At 58.4% G+C, this 23,058-nt stretch overlaps 1 protein-coding gene across 1 annotated transcript; it reads left to right on the plus strand.

Moving 5' to 3' along the window:
- Positions 1-16,027: 16,027 nt before the first annotated feature.
- On the plus strand, positions 16,028-18,601 carry LOC132338659 (ubiquitin-ribosomal protein eS31 fusion protein-like). The gene is given in 3 exon segments (XM_059868397.1): positions 16,028-16,104; positions 16,106-16,583; positions 18,482-18,601. Coding segments are annotated over 3 exon segments (675 nt in total).
- Positions 18,602-23,058: the final 4,457 nt, after the last annotated feature.

The raw sequence follows: 23,058 nt of genomic DNA on the forward strand, positions 1-23,058 counted from the left end.
GCTCCAGCCCTCAACACCTGCCCTGGGAGGCTGCAGAGGAGGGAAGAGCGCTGGTTCCCCCCAGAGCCCCCCACGCCCTCTGCCCACCCCTGGGCTGGAGCTGGAGCTGGATGGACTCTGCCCAGAGACAAAACATCCCAGAAAGTCATCAGTGTTGTCCACGCTGTAAAACACTACGGGAGGGAGCCAAGCCAGGGACACCTTCGCTTCATTTCATTTTATTTCATTCCATTTCATTTCATTTCTCTCCGCTGTGCGCTCCGCTCCCGACAGCCGGAGCGGGGCAGAATAAAGCACCTGCTTAATGTGACCTGTCGACTCTTCAGAGAGCAGCGCTGGCACGAAGGTCACCTCATTAAGAGGAGCAAGAGCCACATCCCCACCCGGGAGAGGCTGGGTGACTCCAGCTGCTGAAGGGTGACCTTTTCTGGCGGCACGCGGCGCGGGAGGAGACGGGGCCTGGCACGCGTGCTCCCACCCAAATGGCAGTTTAGTTCCACAGACACTTACACGTCCCAAGCACTGGTTTTGAACTTTTCATTCTCACCAGCTTGTCAGCTCTTGAAGGCTGTGAGCGCCTGCAGTGTCTCCTGCTCGCTGATGGGGCGAGCATGGCGCTGCTGCGAAACCGCTGCGTCCTCCCTGGCAGGATCACAGAACACCCTGAGCTCAAGGGACCCACAGGATCACCCAGTCCAGCCCCAAACCCTGCCCAGACCCCACAGCGACCCCACCCTGGGCATCCTGAGTTGGAATATCCACAGGGATCATTGATCTGCTCCTGGACCTCCAACAGCCCCACCCTGGCCATCCCTGCAGCGCTGCCCAAATTTCTCCCCCACCCTTCATCTCCCCCATCCCTCCCTCTCACAGAATCATGGAATGGGCTGAGCTGGAAGGGACCCACAGGGATGATCAATCCCAAACCCAAACCCTGCCCAGAGCCCCACCAACCCCAGCCTGGGCATCCCTGGAGCTCTGGCAGCCTCGGGGCCGTGCCCATTCCCTGGGCAGCCTGGGCAGTGCCAGCACCCTCTGGGGGAAGAGCCTTGCCCTGATCTCCAGCCTGAGCTGCCCTGGCCCAGCCCCAGCCGTGCCCTGGCTGCTGTCCCAGTCCCACAGAAGATTCCCACCCCCAGGGAGGTCCGGGTCCATCTTTGCCCACCCAGCTCTGAGCAGAGCTGGGTCTCAGCTGCCTGCCTCAGCTGCCATCTCACCATCCTTCTGGGTGTGACCCAGGGGGACACAGAGTGTGCAGGACACCCCAGCACAGCCCCGCTGGAGCTGCAGTGACTGTGGTCCCTGCTGAGCCCCTGCCAGCCCCGCTGCCCTCACGCCAGGTGGGTCCCCCGTGTCACACCCCGTGGGCAGCAGGGCACTGCCCGGCCCCCAGCCCCTCCCTGTGGGCAGCACCTGCTGCTTGCTGTCCCCTGCTGCTCCGAGGAGTGTTTGGGGTGGTTTGGAGTTTTTTTGCCTTTCCATATTCTCACCGTGCTGGGGAAGGAGAATACGAACTTTCCTTGCTAGATTGCAGCTCCAGCAGCCCGGCAGAGCTCCCCGGAGAGCCGCCCGCCCTTCCACCCCTTCCGAGCAGCCCAGGAGAGCCGTGCCCCCCTCCTGCCCGGCTCTGCCCTCCGCAGACCTTTAATTCTTTCTCCTCTGATGTTAATCTGGGAGGTGGCGCACAGGTCAAGTTTAATATGCTGTCCTGGGGGAGTTTCATTTAGAGGCAGCGAGAGGGAGCCCGGCGGGTCACGGAGGGTTTCCCGTGCGCTCCCGGAGCTCCGGCAGCCCCCAAAGGCAGCAGCCCCAAAGGCAGCAGCCCCAAAGGCAGCAGCCCCCAGCCCCCAAAGGCAGCAGCCCCCAGCCCCCAAAGGCAGCAGCCCCCAGCCCCCAAAGGCAGCCCCCAAAGGCAGCAGCCCCAAAGGCAGTACCCCCAAAGGCAGCACCCCCAAAGGCAGCAGCCCCCAGCCCCCAAAGGCAGCCCCCAAAGGCAGCAGCCCCCAAAGGCAGTACCCCTAAAGGCAACACCCCCAAAGGCAGCAGCCCCAAAGGCAGCAGCCCCAAAGGCAGCCCCTGTGCTCAGCAGGGGCTGGGGGAGGGAGATTCCCGCAGTTCTGGCTCCTACCCTCTGCTCCTGCCTCCCCTCCAGCACATCCCCCACCACCATTGTGCCATTGCCCAGCGCCACCCCCAACTCGCCCAGCTGGCCCTGCGCACCCCCAGGTCCCCGTGCACAGCGTGTGACACCACCCAAACCCCTGGGAACAATGGCAAGGGCGCTGACTCCTCCCCGTGCCTCAGTTTCCCCGGCTGGAGAGGCAGACTCGGGGATGCAGGGAGGTGCCTCCGGGTGGTTCTGCTGTGAGATCTGTGGGGGACAGAGCCCCCCGGCAGAGGGGTACCTCTCTGAAGCCTCAGTGGGGTGTCAGGGGTTTGCTGATGGTTCCAGGCAGCCAGACCCCTCCCCCGTGCAGCCCCAGACCCCTCCCCGCCCGCAGCCTGGGCACACGCTGCCCTAATGGGAAAGGACAGGCAGTAAAAGGCTGTGATGGGGATCATAAATATCCATTAAAGCAGCTTTTAATGCACCCTGCGAGCAACAGGGCTGTGCCAGAGGGGAAGGCAGGAGCCTGGCAGGCTGTGTGTGGGGCCAGGGGGCACCCAGGGCACGGGGCATCACCCCAGCACTCCTCTCAGAAATGAGCCACCCCTGCCGGGCGTGGGTGCAGGGGCAGTGCCCGGCTGCCAGCCTGCCTCCTCCAGCCCTGGCACAGATGCAGAGACGTGCAGCGACCCTGATCCATCAGGGACGTGCCCTCGGTGCCCAGAGCAGGAGGTGAAGGCACAGCCCCTCTGCCCCCAGCGCTGCTCTGGCAAAGGGGAAAGCAGGTTCCTGCCTTCACTTGGTGCTGGGAAGCAGAGATGTGTCCCAGCCTTTGGCTCATGAAGGGAAAATCCTGGCAGTTCTCCATCACACCCACCAAAAATCCCCTCAAAACCGCCCTGTTTGTGCATTGCTGCTCATCCCCTGCTCTTGCATCCAGCCTTTCCTGTCCTGCCCCCCAGGGACAGCAGGCTCTGGGTACCAAGGGCACCCTCTTTCCCCATTCCTGTTGATGAGTTTCTCTCCACTTTGTGTACAATGTCTTCACCTTCCTCCCTCCCAGCTCTGCCACTCACTATTTATGGCTGTGCAGCACAGAGCAGGTCACATCTGTGTCCTTCCTCTGGCTCCAGCACAGGACAAAGTGCCCCTGATTGCTGCTGCCTCCACACAATGCTCCGTGCCACAGCCAGCTGCAAGATGGCAGCTCCATCCCCTGGGAATCTGGGGGCTTCCCAATGCAGATTTTCCCAAAATGTACAAATTTCCGGGGATGGGGGGCGGGGGGAATTCACCCAGAAATATCCAAACGTTTCACTGGGTTTTGACGCTGTTAAATCATTAAACAGTAAAACACTAGATAGACTAGAAATGTAGATTTAGAGTAATATGATAATATAAAAGCCCAAATGGAATGAAACCAAATGATAATGTCAAATTGAAATGTTCGCCTCTCATTGGAAAAAAAATCCTTTCGACGTTATTGAAACAAAATGTGAAAGTTGAAATCATTTGATTTGACACTTCTCCATAGAAAAATATCATCAGGATCGACATGTTCCCAGGAGAGGCTCAGAGTTTAGAAGCTGTTCTGCTGGAAAAATGTTGCCAGACAGAAATAAGACAGAGCAGAGCAGCCGTGCTCTCCCTGTGCCCCTCTCTGAGCCAGAGGCTTGGCACGGAGGGCTGGAGGGGAGGCTGGAAAGGCACAGGGCAGGTTCTGCCCTTGACCCCACTCCTCACACACCTCTGTCCCCCTGTCCTGGTTCAGGGCAAATTTGGGAAAAAACCTCCCAAGGGGCCCCTCCAGAAAGCAAACCCACATGGCCCCTCCCCACAACGGTTCGGGAAGGATTCCCCAGAGAGAAGTGGAAAGAACCTGTTTATTTAACAGGCACAGCACCCCCAGCACACAAAGTGAACAATACCGGGTGACACCGCTCTGTCACCGCTCTGACAAAGATGACAAATTCAGAAAGTCTCTCCTGGGGTGGTCGCTCTGTTATCAGTCCCTCCGGCGCTGGGGCAGCTGCTGCAGCCACAAAGTGCAAACCCTCGGTGTTTGCCGGGTCCCAGTCCGGAGCAGGCTCGAGTGGGTCCAAAAAAGGGAAAGGAAAAACAATCCAGGGAAAATTCGGAGTGCTTAGCTAAACTGACTAATGAGCAGGAGCAAAAAGCAGGAGCAAAGCAGGAGCAAAGCAGAAGCAGGAGCAAGAGCAAAGCAAGATGCAAAAGCTGCACTATGTACTGCCCTGTCTCTGTGTCCCACCAGCCGTGGGGGAGCGGCTGATAACAAAACAAAACAAAACAAAACAAAACAAAACAAAACAAAACAAAACAAAACAAAACAAAACATTCTCCCTTCAGAGCCAGTCCAGAATGCACAGAACATCATATCCAGCATAAACAGAACACACAAATGGGGATACAAGCATCATGACCTCACCCTAGGACACCCCAGGACAGCGATCTGCTGCTGGCCTGTGTCCCCTCCCTGCAGGGCCAAACTGGGTGGACATTTGTCCTTCACCCAGCTCCACCTGCTCCTCCTCTCCTGCACCCAGTGCTGTCACAGCAGTGCCACAGCCATGCCAGCCCCAGAGCTGGAGCTCCAGGGTTTCGCAGCACTTCCCCTTCACAGCACTTCTGTATTTTTTCATGCCTCTTCCTGGGTATAGCACCTTACCAGGACAGGATGTGCTCTGTCTGAGGTGCCAGCCAGGGTGGTTTGCACCCTCTGGCACTTTCTGGGTCACCCAGTGTGGGGAGGGTGCACAAAAGTCCAGCAGCAAGTGAGATCCCCCCTCTGCACACACCTTGATACCCTGCCTCCAGAAAACACTGCCCTTGGGGTATGCAGAGCCCCCAGCCAGGCTCAGGGAATCATAAAGGTTGGAAAAGGCCTCCAGGATCATTGACTCAACCTCCAGCTGAACCCCCCTGTGCCCACTGAGCCACACCATGAAGTGCCACATCCTTGAACTCTTGAACACTTCAGGAATGACGCGCCCTGGGCAGTGCCAGTGACCACTCTTTCCATGAAGGAATTTCCCTATACCCAACCTTCCCTGGGACAGCTTGAGGCCATGTCCTCTTGTTCTGTCCTTCTTACCTGCGAGCAGAGCCCAGCTCCCACCTGGCTCCTCCTACCAGGGAGCTGGAGAGAGCAAGAAAGTCCCCCTGAAAAAGCCCTACCCAAAATCTCCCTCCCTGCATGGCCTCCAGCCTGGACAGGAGTGGGTATCAGCATCCCCTGGGCTGGCTGGGTGGGGACAAACCTCCCTCCAGGCTCTCTCCTCCTCCCCAGGCTGCAGAGCTCACCAGGGCTGGTGCTAATGAAGATTTCCTGCAGCGCTTGCTTAGCAGAAAATGATTGGTTACACCCGAGCTCGTAATTAAAAAAAAGAGAGCGAGTGCACTAATGGGTATTTATTTGACTGTTACCTTGTCATGTATTTATCGATGCAGATAAATTCAAAATCATTAAATGCTTTACAGGGCCTGACAATTTACAGCCCTTGTCAGTGCCCTGCCTCTGCAGCAGCAGAGCAGCTCAGCCACGGGCACACACAGCCCTGGGCCCCCAGCCCAGCTGGGGCACTCAGAAGCAGCAGCCCAACAGGCTGTGACTGAGTGTGGGGTGTAAAAGAGGTGCTGAGGAGATGCTGTGCCGTGGTCTCGTGTGTGGTGACAGCCACAGGGTCTCTGCTGGGGGCTGGAGGTGCAGCCAGCGTGTGATGGGCACCAGAGGTACTGCACCTTTGGTGTGATTGGAGCTGAACCCCAGCTCCCACAGCCCCCAGCCCCACCTCAGACAACCCTGACAGCCCCAGGCAGATGGGACTGGAATTGCCTTGGGGACACCATGGGGCGGGAATAATTTGTCATCCTCATGTGCAGGTGGAAAACTCCAGGTGAGCAGACACGAGCTGCTGGCACTGCTGGCAGGCCAAATGTGAGCCAGAGGGGCCTCAGCTGGAGGCCCCAAATGTGAGTCAGAGGGGAACTCTGCTCTGCCTCCTTCCTCGGGGTGGGAATCCCTTCCCATGCCTCTCCATCACAGAGCTGAGGAGGACAGTGCTGAGGAAGGAAGGATGAAGATCTTTTCCTGCTCTGTGACAAGCAGCAGGGCAGCCCAGAGAAGGCACAAATCTCCAGAGAGCACCTCTGTCTCTCGAGACTCATCAGGTGTGCAGGGGGAGAGAGGGGCATCTCTTGTCTCAGTGTTTGCATAGCAACAAGGCCCTGATTATACAGCCCCTAATTACCTCATTATTCCCATTAGTGGAGGCAGGGAGCCCTCTGCTCTTAACACACCCACAGGCAGCCTGGGCTGGGCTGAGTGGGGGCATCCCCTGCTTTGGGCGGTGTCACCAGTGTGTCACAGACCCCTGGAGCAGCACCTGAGCTGCCACAGCCTCCTGCCCTTCTCGCCAGCTCTGTCCTGTGTCCCCAGCAGGGACACACCTGGGCACCATGGCCTGGCTGTGCCAGTGTGTGCCCACCTGTGCTCCCCCTGTGTGCCTCTGGGCATGGAGCTCTGCCCATTTCTCTTGGGATTTCCTGCAGGGTGGTTTTGCCTAGGGAAGCAATGTTGAAATGTGGAGTTTTTCCCCCAGGATCCTCTCAGCATCCCCAACCATCCCCTGTGCAAGCCCCAGCCACAGGATGGGACTGGAGGTGGCCTGGAAGACAGAGGATCTGCAGTATCCCAGCATGTTCCTGTGCAGTGGAGAGGAGCAGGGAGAATCTCCACAGCATGGAGCAGAGCAAGGAGCAGCCACCCTGATCCAGGGCAGGGATACAGCCCTGGTGGCTCACCCTGCCTGCTGCCAGGCCACCACTCCCTGACCCAAACCTGATCCAGGGCAGGGATACAGCCCTGGTGGCTCACCCTGCCTGCTGCCAGGCCACCACTCCCTGACCCAAACCTGATCCAGGGCAGGGATACAGCCCTGGTGGCTCACCCTGCCTGCTGCCAGGCCACCACCCCCTGACCCAAACCTGACCCTGGCACAGCTCTGAACAGCACCAGCTCCAGAGCAGACACCTCACCTGCCTCTCCTGAGCCCAAATTCCCTGTGGCAGGCCCCAGACCTCCAGCAGCGACCTCTGAAGGGTGGCATCCTTATCCCCACCCCTGGAGTGTCTCCATGGGGGAAGGGCCAGGCTGGCCCTGGTGCAGGGTGAGCACAGCTGGCAGTGCTGCAGGCTGGCACTGGCACAGGGTGAGCACAGCTGGCAGTGCTGCAGGCTGGCCCTGGCACAGTGAGCACAGCTGGCAGTGCTGCAGGCTGGCCCTGGCACAGTGAGCACAGCTCCAGTGCTGCAGGCTGGCCCTGGCACAGTGAGCACAGCTGGCAGTGCTGCAGGCTGACCCTGGCACAGGGTGAGCACAGCTGGCAGTGCTGCAGGCTGACCCTGGCACAGGGTGAGCACAGCTCCAGTGCTGCAGGCTGGCCCTGGCACAGTGAGCACAGCTCCAGTGCTGCAGGCTGGCCCTGGCACAGTGAGCACAGCTCCAGTGCTGCAGGCTGGCCCTGGCACAGTGAGCACAGCTCCAGTGCTGCAGGCTGGCCCTGGCACAGTGAGCACAGCTCCAGTGCTGCAGGCTGGCCCTGGCACAGTGAGCACAGCTGGCAGTGCCGCAGGCTGGCACTGGCACAGTGAGCACAGCTGGCAGTGCCGCAGGCTGGCCCTGGCACAGTGAGCACAGCTGGCAGTGCCACAGGCTGGCCCTGGCACAGGGTGAGCACAGCTGCCAGTGCTGCAGGCTGACCCTGGCACAGGGTGAGCACAGCTCCAGTGCTGCAGGCTGGCCCTGGCACAGTGAGCACAGCTGGCAGTGCCGCAGGCTGACCCTGGCACAGGGTGGGCACAGCTGGCAGTGCTGCAGGCTGGCCCTGGCACTGGCACAGTGAGCACAGCTGGCAGTGCTGCAGGCTGGCACTGGCACAGTGAGCACAGCTGCCAGTGCTGCAGGCTGGCACTGGCACAGTGAGCACAGCTGGCAGTGCTGCAGGCTGACCCTGGCACAGTGAGCACAGCTGGCAGTGCTGCAGGCTGACCCTGGCACAGGGTGAGCACAGCTCCAGTGCTGCAGGCTGGCCCTGGCACAGTGAGCACAGCTCCAGTGCTGCAGGCTGGCCCTGGCACAGTGAGCACAGCTCCAGTGCTGCAGGCTGGCCCTGGCACAGTGAGCACAGCTCCAGTGCTGCAGGCTGGCCCTGGCACAGTGAGCACAGCTCCAGTGCTGCAGGCTGGCCCTGGCACAGTGAGCACAGCTCCAGTGCTGCAGGCTGGCCCTGGCACAGGGTGGGCACAGCTGGCAGTGCTGCAGGCTGGCACTGGCACAGTGAGCACAGCTGGCAGTGCTGCAGGCTGACCCTGGCACAGTGAGCACAGCTGGCAGTGCTGCAGGCTGGCCCTGGCACAGCTGGAGAACCTGAGCACCCCCAGCTCTGCTCCCTGCTGCCCTTGCTGGCTGCAGGCAACCTGGGAGGCAGGAGCTGGGCATCCCCTGGATGGTGCCTGGACGGGCTCCCTGGCACAGAGGCTGGACAGGATTATGAGAATTAAGTGGGTTTTTATTGAAGGCCTTCAACAGATTCACCTTGGGCAGCCAGAGCCTCCCAGAGGCTGCACCCACGATGGACAATGGTCACCAGTTTATCAGACAGTTATCAGCTTGGTCTATTTACATATCAGGGGTTAATCCTCCAATTACAGCTTCAATTCATGAAGTCATTTACCCCCAGTTTGCTCCTCCCCAGTTCCCTTTGGTTTGTATTTTTTGGGGCCTGAGGCTGTAGGGTGTCCTTGCACCTCAGGCCCGGAGGAATTGTTTTATCTGACCAAAATGTGAAGACAGAAACACTCTATATGGAGTAAAGAGTTTTGCACTAATGCCGGGCAGGATCTGAAAAATAGAAAAGTTAAAACCCAAAGGCATGAAGAGGCACCATGCAAAGTGTTAACAGCAGACTGAGACCATCCTGGGAGGAGGCTCCACACCCACCAGGGGTGGCAGTGGCACGGGGGGCTCAGGACAGGCCCCTGGAGCTGGCATTGTGCAGGAGCAGGCGGGTGGCAGCAGGGCCCTGCATTGTTGGGGAGAGAAAAGGGAGAAAAGGCAAGAGCTGGGGTTCTGTGTGTAAGTAGGTCACACACGAGGCTGCAGACAGGCCACGGGCACAGACTGTAAATGCAAGAGTGGGAAAGAGAGGGAAAAGGGGGGTTGGGATGGCTGGGAACGGGCTGGAAGGGGAGCAGGGCAGCTCACACAAAGACAGACAGACAGACAGACAGACCGTGTCCCTGCAAGCCACAGAGGTCTCTGCAGCAGCAGAGTTCTGCTCCAGTGCCACCCTTGCAGCGTGGGAGATAAATCCTTTCCTGACCCCCCTAGCCAGCAGAGCCCAGGGTGGGAGCTGCTGCCTCAGGGAGCTGTTCAGGGAGCACAGCCTGGCATCCTCTGCCCCTCACTGCAGAGAGCACAGCCTGGCATCCTCTGCCCCTCACTGCAGGGAGCACAGCCTGGCATCCTCTGCCCCTCTCACCGCAGGGAGCAGAGCCTGGCATCCTCTGCCCCTCTCACTGCTGGGAGCAGAGCCTGGCATCCTCTGCCCCTCACTGCAGGGAGCACAGCCTGGCATCCTCTGCCCCTCTCACTGCAGGGAGCACAGCCTGGCATCCTCTGCCCCTCTCACTGCAGGGAGCACAGCCTGCCATCCTCTGCCCCTCACTGCTGGGAGCACAGCCTGGCATCCTCTGCCCCCCTCACTGCAGGGAGCACAGCCTGGCATCCTCTGCCCCTCTCACTGCAGGGAGCACAGCCTGGCATCCTCTGCCCCTCTCACTGCAGGGAGCACAGCCTGGCATCCTCTGCCCCTCTCACTGCTGAGAGCTGTGCAGGGAATGTGGCCACAGCCTGGCATCCCCTGTGCAGGGAGTGCAGCCCTGCAGCCCCTGTGCAGGAAGCACAGCCCTGCAGCCTCTGTGCAGGGAGCGCAGCCCTGCAGCCCCTGTGCAGGGAGCACCACCCTGCAGCCTCTCAGCTCTCACTGCAGGGAGCACACCAGGCTTCATCCTCACGGCAGCCACGAGCCATAAAACCCCACTGCTACACAGAGCCACACCAGAGCTCAGCCACCATGGCTCCAGCGACACGTGTCCCTCTACCCCACAGCCCCTGGGTCCCCAAGGCAGGCTGGAGACACCAGGTTGACCCCAAGACACCCCATCGTGCTGGGAGTGCGTGTTGGGGCTTCCTTCCCACCACATCCCAGAGTGGTGGGGAGTGATCCAACCTGGGGCAGCATCACCGTGTGGGGCACAACACCTGCAAACCCCATGGACAGCAGGGCCACAGCAGAGCTCCCCTAAAGCCCCTTGGACAGCAGGGCCACAGCAGAGCTCCCCTGGTGCCCCTCGAAAGCAGGGCCACAGCAGAGCTTAAACCCCCCAAGAGCAGGGGCAGAGCAGTCCTCCCTAAAACCCCCCAGGAGCAGGGTCACACAGAGCTCCCCTAAACCCACTGACAGCAGGGTGACACAGAGCTCCCCTAAACCTCACTGACAGCAGGGTCACACAGAGCTCCCCTAAACCTCACTGACAGCAGGGTCACACAGAGCTCCCCTCATTCCCCCACTGACAGCAGGGTCACACAGAGCTCCCCTCATTCCCCCACTGACAGCAGGGTCACACAGAGCTCCCCTAAACCTCACTGATAGCAGGGTCACACAGAGCTCCCCTAAACCCACTGACAGCAGGGTCACACAGAGCTCCCCTCATTCCCCCACTGACAGCAGGGTCACACCGAGCTCCCCTCATTCCCCCACTGACAGCAGGGTCACACCGAGCTCCCCTCATTCCCCCACTGACAGCAGGGTCACACCGAGCTCCCCTCATTCCCCCACTGACAGCAGGGTCACACAGAGCTCCCCTCATTCCCCCACTGACAGCAGGGTCACACCGAGCTCCCCTAAACCTCACTGACAGCAGGGTCACACAGAGCTCCCCTAAACCCCACTGACAGCAGGGTCACACAGAGCTCCCCTAAACCCCACTGACAGCAGGGTCACACAGAGCTCCCCTCATTCCCCCATTCAGCAGGGTCACAGAGAGCTCCCCTAAACCTCACTGACAGCAGGGTCACACCGAGCTCCCCTCATTCCCCCACTGACAGCAGGGTCACACCGAGCTCCCCTGCCTCCCCCTCCCCTGCAGCACCTGATGCTCCAGCACATGGTCCATCCCTGCATCCTGCAGCCTGTGGGCTCGGGAAACGCTGAGCACAGGCAGAAAATGCCTTCCCAGCCCCCGCGGAGATCAGCTGGTGCCCCCAGGCAGGAGGTGCAATTAACCTTCTCTTGACAAGAATAACTACCAGTGTTGTTATCGATCACAAAGGTAGCCAGCCCTCTGCAAGGATGGGATTGGAGGTGGCCTGGAATGGGAGCAGAGCGTGCAGGAGGGAAGGCAGAGGATCTGCAGCAGCCCAGCGTGCTCCTGCTGCACGTGGAGTGAGAATCTCCACAGCCTGCCACCCTCACAGCCCAGCCCAGCCTGCCTGAGTGGCTACAAAGTGGGCTGAGAGTCCCCAGAGCTGGGGGGAAGCTGGGCCAGGGGGATGCATGAGCTGAGACACATTAAAAGGCAGCAGGAATTAGGGAATGGACAAAAGGAGCCTTGGCAAAGCTTAAAAATTGAATATTAAATGATGTAAAGGCACAAAGTAAAGACATGGAAAAAAAATCCCTGCAGTAATCCATGCTCCAGCTCGCCAAGGAAAGGTGAGCTTTGGGTTCCAGGTGTGCCAGGAGCTGTGTGATTGCAGGCTGGGCACCAGGCAGTGACATTTCCTAACTCCAGCCTGCACCTCCCACGGATGGGAAGCGGGGATGGCTCCCTATGGGATAACTGACACAAACCATGGGGTGCTTGCACCCTCTGTGCTCTGCCTGCAGATGGGATGACCCCAAACCCGCGGTCTGGCCCTGCCCAGGGCAGGAAACGAGATCCAGAGGGATGTGACAGGGACAGGGTGTTGTCCTTTGGCATGCAGCTTAATCACTGTGTAATTATGCCAAAGCACTGGTGGCTCACTGAGGGACTTCTGCAGGGTCTGTGGCACAGCTTTGCTTTTTTTGTAATGGGAACCAAGAGTCAGGAAATTCTCAGGGTAAAAAATATTTCTGGGCTTGGTTAGGAAAATCAGGTTTTGGCTGCTGGGAAGCCAGGCATGTTCACCATCTTCTGTCCTGACAGCTTTTGTTTGGGGTTTTTCATTTGTGCAAGGAAAGGGTTTGGCAGGGAGGGGAGAATCTAATGGCAGTGCAGGGAAAAGGAGAAAAAGATTTCTTCATAAAATTTCCGAGAAAAATAACCAGAGATTTTTTTTTAATTTTTATTTTAATTTTCATTTTAAATTGCCTGCTTTGAGCCTGCCTGCTGGAGGGGCTGCCAAAGCCTCCCACCCAGCCCCGGTGTGCTGGGGGCTGCTCCGTGGGGCCGGGGGGATGCCGAGTGCTCCCACCCCTCCCTCCCCCGGGCCAGGGCCACCGGCAGCTGCTGCCAGCGCTAACCCAGATTCCAGGGACGTCTTGCTGCTAAATTGGCAGCGTGTAAGAGACGTGTCACCTGGGTGACAGGGTGTCTCTGCCTGCCGGAGTGTTTGAATACAGGCGCTGTGTGCTAAATGCTCCCATCATTAGGGCTGGGCTGGAGACACCAGCGCCAAAGTTCCCTGGGTGTTGGGAGGAGGATGGAAGCTGGGTTTGGAGTGCACAGGGCAGGGGACAGCCCTGCCTGGTCACAGTGCCCAAACCCTGCTGTCCCCATCCCCAAACCCTGCTGTCCTTGTCCCCAAACTCTGCTGTCCCTATCCCAAACCCTGCTATCCCTGTCCCCAAACCCTGCTGTCTCCATGTCCAAGCCCTGCTGTCCCTGTCCCCAAACCCTGCTGTTCCCATCCCAAACCCTGCTGTCCCCATGTCCAAACCCTGCTGTCCCTGTCCCCAAACCCTGCTGTCCCCATCCCCAAACCCTGCTGTCCCTATCCCAAACCCTGATGTCCTTGTCCCCAAACCCTGCTGTCCCTGTCCCCAAACCCTGCTGTCCCTGTACCCAAACTCTGCTGCCCTGAGCCCAAACCTGCTGTCCTTGTTGCCTTGACAATACTGACCCAGAACAGAGACCAGACTGAGCTAGAGAATAAAGCAGAGATTTATTAAAAGGATCTCCTCTATGGATCCACCTTGGGCAGCACCAGAGCCCAGCCAGGGCTGCACCCAAGATGAACCAAAATGGCCCCAAAATGAACACAAGATGAGCCAAAATGGTCCCAAAATGCACACCTGGTCACAGGGTCTCTCACTTTTATAAGTTCTGGTCCATTTGCATATTGCGGTATTGTCCAGTTAGATTCAGGTTATGAAGTCCCACCCTGCTTGTTTTTCTCTCTCCAGCCCATGGGGTTTGTGCTCTTGGGCTGAGATTTGGGTCATTTGTCCTTGGTCCCAGCTGGAGCAGGAATTGTTTTGTCTCCCTGCTCTGTGCACAGAGCTCACCATCCCATAATATGAAGCCCAGACCGACACACTAAAGCAGAATCTGAAAAATAGAAGAGCTAAAACCTGAGGCATCACCCATGCCCAAACCCTGCTGTGCCCATCCCCAAACCCTCCTGGCCACATCTGGCTGGAGTTTCAGCATCTCCCCAGGAGCACATCCTTGCTCTCCTGCCCATCTCCAAACTCCTGGAGGCTGGTGGGAGTTATCTTCTGCCGAGGAGCGAAGCAGGCAGCAATTAATGGTCCCTTTTGTTGAGAAATAGCTGAGCAGCCGCAGCCCCAGGCTGGAGTCAGAGCCGGCCCTGCGGTCGCAGGGGGTCCCTGGGGGGATGCAGATGCCGGGCGGGAGGAGCCGGGTGTCTCGGCCGCAGATGGGGACGGGAGCGGGGAAGCCGAGGAGACAACCGGAGACAGCCACAAGGGTAACCTGACCCCGGGGACGGCGCTCCCGGCGGCGAGAGGGAGGCTGGGCTGGCGATGGAGAAGCCGCTTCCCCCTCCTGAGCCCCTTGCAGGGCTCTGTGAGAGGGGGACAAAGGGCTGTCTGTCCCCTCTGCAGTGTGACAAGGCAGCACAGGACCGTGTCTCAGGGATGACAGCACCACAGGGGATTTGCAGTCTGGTGGGATCATTCACATATGGCATTTTTGATGCCCTCTGTGCCCACCTTCAGCGGGGACCTGGAGTGTCCGGGTGAGTGGGTGACACCAGTGGTGGCTGCTCCAGCCCTGTCCTGCCTCTTCTTTGGAGAAACAGCACCCACCACTGCCAGCCCTTGCTCCTCCAAGCTGCTTCCAGGGGCCCTTCCCCACCCTCCCTGCCCGGGGCGGGTTGTTCATCGTGCCTGTGAACCCAAGGCAGTGGATCCAGCCCAGCTCCCTCCTCTCCAGCAGGCAGACATGGAGCCAGCCCTTGCCCGTGTCCAGCTCCCCAGAGAACACTCCAGGCACTGACCCACTCTGCAGGACAGCACATCTGCAGGGGGACAGGGGGACAGGGGACAGGGGGACAGGCTGTGTCCCCCCACGCGAGCAGGAGCCCCAGGCTGCAGCAGCACCATCACAGCACATCACCTCTGCTCCCAGCAGGGACAGTCCCAGGCCCCCAGAGAGGGACAAGAGGCCACGTCCTTGTGGTGGCTCCAGCCACGCTGTGCTGGGCACTGGTGAGGCCACACCTCGGACCTGGGGTCAGTTCTGGGCCCCTCATGATAAGAAGGACCTGGAGGGGCTGAGGGTGTCCAGGGAGGAAAGGGAGCAGGGAAGGGTTTGGAGCCCCAGGAGAGGCTGAGGGAGCTGGGAAGGGGCTCAGCCTGGAGCAAAGGAGGTTCAGAGGGGACCTTGTGGCTCTGCACAGCTCCTGCCAGGAGGGGACAGCCGGGGGGGTCGGGCTGTGCTCCAGGGAACAGGGACAGGAGGACAGGGAATGGCTTCAGCTTGTGTCAGATGGGTTTCAGGTTGTACATTATGGAAGTTTCTTCACTCAAAGAGTGATCAAGCCCTGGCACAGCTGCCCAGGGCAGTGGTGAAGGCACCACCCCTGGAAGGGCTCAAGAAATGAGTAGACATGGCACAGGTGATATGGTTTAGTGGCTCTACTGGGATTCAGTTGAAGGTTGACTTGGTGAGCTCAGAGGTCTTTTCCAGCCTGAATGATTCTGTGATTCTTCTGGAGCTGGTAAATATCAGCCAGGTCCTGGGTCTGCTTCCTCTGCAGCTGAGCCCTGGCACCTGCCAGCCCTGCCCCAGGCTGCAGCTGGAGGGGAGAGACAGGCCCAGCCCGAGTCTCAGGGATGTGTATTCTGCTCATTGCTCACAAATACTAATGGCCCAGAGTTATTAATATTGCCACTGTAGTCATATCTGGGTAATTACTGCCATTAACCACCAGCAGAACTATTGAGTTCCCCTAATCAGTGCATTATAATAATTGGGACCAAGTGTTTTATAGATCCAGACGTTAATTCCTTCCTAGCACCTCTCCCTCCCCTGGAGCTGCTCCTCCCTGCTCAGCTCTCCCAGCCCGAGGCTGCTCCCTGTGCCCAGCTGCTGGGACACCCTGTGGTCAGCCCAGATGACCCATGTCTTGGGATGTCCCATGCTCCATCCAGAGGGAAATCATGGCTGTAGGAATTTTGGGTGCCCAGGCTGTGGAGGTGGAGGTGGGACCCCAAGGAGGACTTGCAGGAAAAGAGCTGGGTCCATGCCCTGCACTTCTGGTCAGCAGCATCTCCAGGACAGGAGCTGGTCCATGTCCTGCATGGGTGGCCATCAGCACCTCCAGGACAAGAGTTGGTCCATGCCCTGCAGGTACCTGCAGTGCCCCATGCTGCCCCTGCCCTCCTCACCATGCAGATCTCCATGAAGACCCTCCTGGGGAAAACCATCACCCTTGAGGCTGAACCTTCTGATACTGCAGAAAATGTTGATCCAGGAATAGGAGAGCATCCTTCCAGATCAGCAGCAGCTGATCTTTGCTGGGAAGCAGCTGGAGGATGGACACACACTGTCCAACTGCAACATTAGACAAGAATCCATTCTTTACCTGAGGAGGAGGAGGAGGAGGAGGAGGAGGAGGAGGAAGAAAGAGAAGAAGAAGAAGAAGAAGAAGAAGAAGAAGTTGTCTTACACTACTCCCAAGAAGAGCAAGCATAAGAAAAAGAAGGTTAAGCTTGCAGTGCTCAAGTACTACAAGGAGGATGAGAACAGCAAGATCAGCCACCTGCACCAGGAGTGCCCCTCAGAGGAGTGTGGGCCTGGAGTCTTCATGGCCAGGCACTTTGACAGAAACTGCTGTGACACTGCACATGTGGCCCTCAGCACCTCCAGGACAGGAGCTGGGTCGATGCCCTGCACGTGTGGCCCTCAGCACCTCCAGGATGGGAGCTGGGTCGATGCCCTGCACGTGTGGCCCTCAGCACCTCCAGGACAGGAGCTGGGTCGATGCCCTGCACGTGTGGCCCTCAGCACCTCCAGGACAGGAGCTGGGTCGATGCCCTGCACGTGTGGCCCTCAGCACCTCCAGGATGGGAGCTGGGTCAATGCCCTGCACGTGTGGCCATCAGCACCTCCAGGTGCCTGGAGGCAGCAGGATGGATGGAACACTTTGGCTGTTCCTTCTGCTGGGACAGAAATCTGCTGTGGGGGGAGTTAATTGCACAGTCTGCTATTTACACCCGGCTCCTCTTGCTCTGGAAAGCTCTTCCCTGCTGCAGCCATCTGGGCCTTGGAGCCCGGAGCTGGTGGCTGTTTGGGGGTGACTCAATGGGTTGAATGAGAGGAGCATCTTCTCCTCCAGCTCCTGAAGCAGAGCTGGGAGCTGCCTCCACATCCCTCTGCATCACCAGGGACCCCACTCCTTGCCAGCCCTGCTTCCCCTGGGCACCCTGGGCCTGCCCAGGTGATGCCCAGAGCAGGCAGAGCCAGGCTGGCACCAAAACCAGCGTCTGCCACAGCCCTTTGGGCCACAGGCTGGGGACAAAGTGGGTCCCACACAGAGCCCTGGCAGGGAGGGCTGAAGTTGGGGGACAGAGCAGGTCTGCAGCCCCCCCAGGACAACCCAGCCCCTGTCTACAGCAGGGGATCTGTGACTGCTTTGTGACAGTGAAAGCACAACCATGTGTCTTTTAGAGCTGGCCTGAAAACAAAAATCCCTGGAAATTCTAATAAATTAAGAAAAGGGAGGGGGAATTTTTAGGGTGGTGGTTACACCAAAGGTTTGGCTGTGCCCAAGCCAATGCATTTCCTTCCAACCACAGCCATTTCACAGAAATCTCTTTTGATGTTTAGCAAAATAAAATTAAGGGAAACTTTGAAACAAAGTCATTTGGATGAGAAAAAAAAAAAAATCAAAACATTTCAATCTGAATAGACTGAAATGAAATGTTTTGATCTTTTGGGTTTTTTTTCCCTCCAAACAAACCATTCAGCATAATCGACATATTCATCCAGAACCTTTTGGTGTTGTCAAATCTCAATTTTTGTTTTTATATATGAAAAAAAAAAACCCTAGCCCTCCCAGCTCTAGCCAGCCTGGCTGGTTAGAGTCCCTTGCAGGCAGAGATGTCTCCTCAGTGGGAGCTCCGTGGTGGCTTTGGAGGGTCCCTCCTGGGTGGCTGTGAGCCCTGAGGGGAGAAATTCCTCCCTGTGGAGCAGAGAGCAGCGTCAGAGCCAAGCTGGAGCTCAGCCCTCACCCTCCTGCCCAGCCCACAGCAGGACCCGGTGGCCAAGGGCCAGCGCTGCCACAGGGGGGACACGGCCTGGCCACCCTGGGAGGGATGAGCCAGGTGAGAGCCGCTCCCCTGGGCCCCGGCAGGTGAGAGAGCAGAGCGATGCAATCAATAGCGCTAATTGCAAAGGCAATGTCTAGCAGAAATAAGATGGTTATTCTGCATCACTGGGCACTCTTACAATCAAATTGTCCACAGACAATTAGCTGAGCAGGAGAAATAGGAATTAGGTTTCTAATTGTTCTGCTGGTGAAAGGCATTTCGGAGCGCTCGGAGGAGCGGAGGAGGGAGAGGTTTGCGTCTGTGCCGGGCTGCAGAGCTGCCATCCCTGCTGTCACTCCCAGAGGGATAACCGAGCCAGGCAACGGGGGCTGCAGCTGGGAGCTACAGACGGCTTCTTGGGAGGCTTTGGCCAATGCTTCTCTCTCATGGCTGGGCTATTTATTCCTTTCCTTCCGAGCAGGCAGCGCTCCACGCCACTCGCCGGGCGCTGGCACCGCGCTCCTGCACAGCCCTGGAGCTGGGTGGGCAGTGTGGGCAGTGTGGAAAGTGTGGTTGGTGTGGGCATCCCCAGGCTCAGCCCAGGCTCAGGACAGCCCCAGCCATCACCTGCCCACCTGAGGGGCCACCTGTGCCGTGTGACAAGGCGGAGGGGCAGGAGCTGAGCCGCTGTCCCCAGATGCCCATGCTGTGACTCCTCCTGCACAGCCCTGGGCATCCCTAGCTCGGCCCAGGCTCAGGACAGCCCCAGCCATCATCCGCCCACCTGAGGGACCACCTGAGGGACCACCTGCATCCATCAGCACCGTGTGACAAGGTGGAGGGGCAGGAGCCGAGCCACTGTCCCCAGATGCCCATGCTGTGACTCCTCCTGCACAGCCCTGGGCATGCCGGGGCTCAGGACAGCCCCAGCCATCATCCGCCCACCTGAGGGACCACCTGCATCCAGCAGCCCCGTGTGACAAGGCAGGAGCCCAGCTGCTGTCCCCAGCTGCCCGTGCCGTGACTCTCGCTGGCTGGCAGGCTGAGGGCGGGGGAGGCAGCCCTGGATGGATGCTGTGGTTGCTGTTAACGCTGCTTTGACTCATGCAGGTGGGTGTGTGCGGCTCGGAGGAGCCTCCTGCTGCCACAGCTCCCGGGGCTGCTCCTGAGGACAATGGGGAGCCCTCCCACCTTAACGGGTTTATGACCACCCCAGACACAGGGAGGAATGATGAATGATGTGCATCTGACTCCATGATATCAGGAGGCTAATTAATTACTTTATTATGCTATATTATATTACATTGTACTATATTAAAGAGATACATTCTATACTATATGTCCTGGTTCAGGGCAAATTTGGGAGAAAACCTCCCAAGGGGCCCCTCCAGAAAGCAAACCCACACGGCCCCTCCCCACAACCGGTTCGGGAAGGATTCCCCAGAGAGAAGTGGAAAGAACCTGTTTATTTAACAGGCACAGCAGCCCCAGCACACAAAGTGAACAATACCAGGTGACACTGCTCTGTCACCGCTCTGACAAAGATGACAAATTCAGAAAGTCTCTCCTGGGGTGGTTGCTCTGTTATCAGTCCCTCCGGCGCTGGGGCAGCTGCTGCAGCCACAAGGTGCAAACCCTCGGTGTTTGCCGGGTCCCAGTCCGGAGCAGGTTTGAGTGGGTCCAAAAAAGGGAAAGGAAAAACAGTCCGGGGAAAATTCAGAGTGCTTAGCTAAACTGACTAATGAGCAGGAGCAAAAAGCAGGAGCAAAGCAGGAGCAAGAGTAAGGGCAGAGCAAGAAGCAAGAGCTGCACTATGTACTGTCCTGTCTCTGTGTCCCGCCAGCCGTGGGGGAGCAGCTGATAACAAAACAAAACAAAACATTCTCCCTTCAGAGCCAGTCGTGAATGCACAGAACATCATATCCAGCATAAACAGAACACATAAATAGGGATAGAAGCATCATAACCTCACCCTAGGACACTGTACTATATCATACTCACTTCTAACTTCTAACTACTACTGCTGAACTCATGACTCTCTGCCCAAGAGTCCTGACCCACACACGTGGATGGAATTGGTCACCTCGGGTAACCAATCTCCAGAACACATTCCACATGAGCACAACAAGAGGAGCAGCAAATGAGACAAGCATTGTTTTTTCTTTCTTTTCTCTGCTTCTCTCTGTTCAGAGGGCATGTGAATCCCACGCCGCCTCCCTGCACTGACGGGGAGCACCCACGGTGGCCCTGCTGCCTGCTGTGGAGGGCTGCATTTGGACCTCAGGCAGCCTTGCACCCACCACTGAGGGGTTGCCCTTCAGCATTCTCACCCAGGGGGTGTGGACAGTGAGGCTGCAGTGTCCCAGGAGAACCAGAACCCTCCTTGGGCTGTCACATCTGCATCAGTGATTTGCATTCTTGGGCAGAAAAAACTGTCCTTGGGCTGGGGGAGAAGACTTTTGGAAGCCACCAGTGAAGAGGGCAAGATCTGAGAGGACTTCCCCCTCCTTCCTTGTCTCAGTCCATCCCTCACCCCGCTGCTGACCACCCTGGAGGGGACACAAAGGGATTTGTGGAGGAGTTTTCCCCTTCTGTTTTCCCATGTCCCCAGGGCCTGTGAGACGGTGCTGGGCTCAGAGCACCCCAGCCCTCCCAGGGGAGCAGGGCTGGCTGTGAGCTCAGTGGGACATCCCACAGGGACCTTCTCTCCCGATCCCATTGATGCTTTGGGATGCAGCTTTCTCATGGGCAGTGTCCCACAGGCTGCAGAGCCACCAGCATTCCTCTCCTTCCAGCGGCCAAGGCAGGAGCAAGGAAGGGGTTTTGGACCCAGATCAGTCACCTGCAGGTGAGGTGAGACATGCCAGTCCCTCCTGCCTCACCACTGGACAGCCCAGGTGAAATCCACAGCAGCCAGGATTATGCTCAGGGCATCTCCTGCTGCACAGCCAGGCCCCACTGCAGCCTGGAGCTGCACGCTTCCATCCAAGCCTCCAAAGCACAGGAAAAATGGAGTTACAGTCACCTCAGTGGCACTGCTCAGCACGTTCACATCACCCACTGGAGTGGGCACTGTGGTTTCTCATGCTGGAGGCAGGATTGTGTCCTCCAAGAGCAGCCACGGACACACTGGAGTCCTACCATGGATGGAGGGGCCACGGGCAGCAGGGCTCCCTGCCTGTAACAGCAGAGATGGGGACAAGCTCACAGACCCAAAAGGATCAGCCCCAGGTGATGCTGCTGCTGTGGGAGCACAGCCAAACACAGCCTCACACACTTATTCTCATACACACATGTATATATATATATATATATATATATATATATATAAATAAATAAATATATCCCCTTTGCCTTTGAGTCACCACTGTTGAAACCTCCCCTGCCAAGAGTCTTCTGAGAAATATCCTCCTCCCCCTCCCCGTTTCTCCTTCTCTCTTTCTCTCTGTAGCACTCGGGCTAATTTTATCTTCTTTCATCTGCCTGTGTATCTACCACTCCTGACAAAAAAGAGATTTTCACAGATTTTGCTAGTGCTCACCAGCCCTAAAAGCTTTCATCTCCCTCCGACAACGAGTGCGTGTCATCTGCTCGCTCCAAATTACAGCAGAGGCCTTCACACTCAATCGCAGCATTTTCTGCCTAATTTCCCAGGCAGCAAGAGCACGAGTGGGCTGGAGGCTTGCCTGGCACCACCCTCAGAGCCCCCCAGGCTGGAGGCTTGCCTGGCACCACCCTCAGAGCCCCCCAGGCTGGAGGCTTGCCTGGCACCACCCTCAGAGCCCCCCAGGCTGGAGGCTTGCCTGGCACCACCCTCAGAGCCCCCCAGGCTGGAGGCTTGCCTGGCACCACCCTCAGAGCCCCCCAGGCTGGAGGCTTGCCTGGCACCACCCTCAGAGCCCCCCAGGCTGGAGGCTTGCCTGGCACCACCCTCAGAGCCCCCCAGGCTGGAGGCTTGCCTGGCACCACCCTCAGACCCCCCCTGGGCCTGGCTGCCAGGGCTGGCCCCAGGGAAGCCCAGAGCTCGCCCTGCCCTGCCTGCAGCTGTGCACACCCCCAGGCAGACAGGCAGCACCAGTGTCCCAGCAAGCCAGCCCCCTGCCCACCCTGCCCACCCTGCCATTTCCAGAGTGCCCACCCTGCCCAAAGAAGAGGTCCTCTGATCCCATCCCTGTAGGGATTCCAGTGCCAACCACATCCCAGCCATGATGGGATGCCACCCACAGTGGCACCTGTGTGACCTGTGTGCCACTTCCAGTGCCACCCACATCCCATGGGATGGCTGAGCAGGTGGCACAGACCCCAGAGCTCTGCCCAGCCAAGCCAGGGTGTAAGAGCTCTGAGGCTCAGGGATCCCTCAGCACCAAGCCCACCATGGCAGAGGCTGGTGCAAGCCCAGGAGGAACCTCCAGCCTTTCTGTGGGATGGCTGCAGCTGCAGGTGAGGGTTTAGCTCAGGTGAGGGTCACCTGCCACCACAGTGGTTCCCCCAGGCTGCTGATGCTCCCTGTGGGTGCTTTGCTGCCACATCTCAGCTGTAGCTGCTGCCAGGGTGACAACTGGGGTGCCCCACCAGGAACAACTGTCACACTGTGCCCAGGTGGCCTGTCCTTGGGACACAGCCCCCAGGCATCCCCGAGCACCTGAGTGGAGGCAGAATGTGTCCCTTGGAAGCAGTGCTGTATTCAAACAAGGCAAAAAAGCCAGCACAGGGATCATGGAACAGAAACCCAGAATGGCTTGGGTTGTAAGGGACCTTAAAGAACATCCTTGTTCCACCCCCTGCCATGGCAGGGACAACTTCCACTGTCCCAGGCTGCTCCAAGCCCCATCCAGCCTGGCCCTGGACACTCCCAGGGATCCAGGGGCAGCCACAGCTTCTCTGGGCACCCTGTGCCAGGGCCTGCCCACCCTCTGAGTAAAGAATTCCCAATATCCAGTCTAAGCCTTCTCTCTTTCAGTTTGTCACCATTCCCCCTTGTCCTGTCACTCCAGGCCCTTGTAAATCGTCTCTCTCCATCTTCCTTGTCAGCCCCTTCAGGCACTGCACGGCCACAATCAGGTCATGACAAAGCCTTCCCTTCTCCAGGCTGAACAATCCCAACTGTCCCAGCCTTTCCTCCCAGCAGAGCTGCTCCCTTGCTTCAGTCACCTCCGTGAGCCCCTCTAG

The sequence above is a fragment of the Haemorhous mexicanus genome, chromosome 27 (genome assembly GCF_027477595.1).
Source record: "Haemorhous mexicanus isolate bHaeMex1 chromosome 27, bHaeMex1.pri, whole genome shotgun sequence".
Classification (NCBI taxonomy): Eukaryota; Metazoa; Chordata; class Aves; order Passeriformes; family Fringillidae; genus Haemorhous; species Haemorhous mexicanus.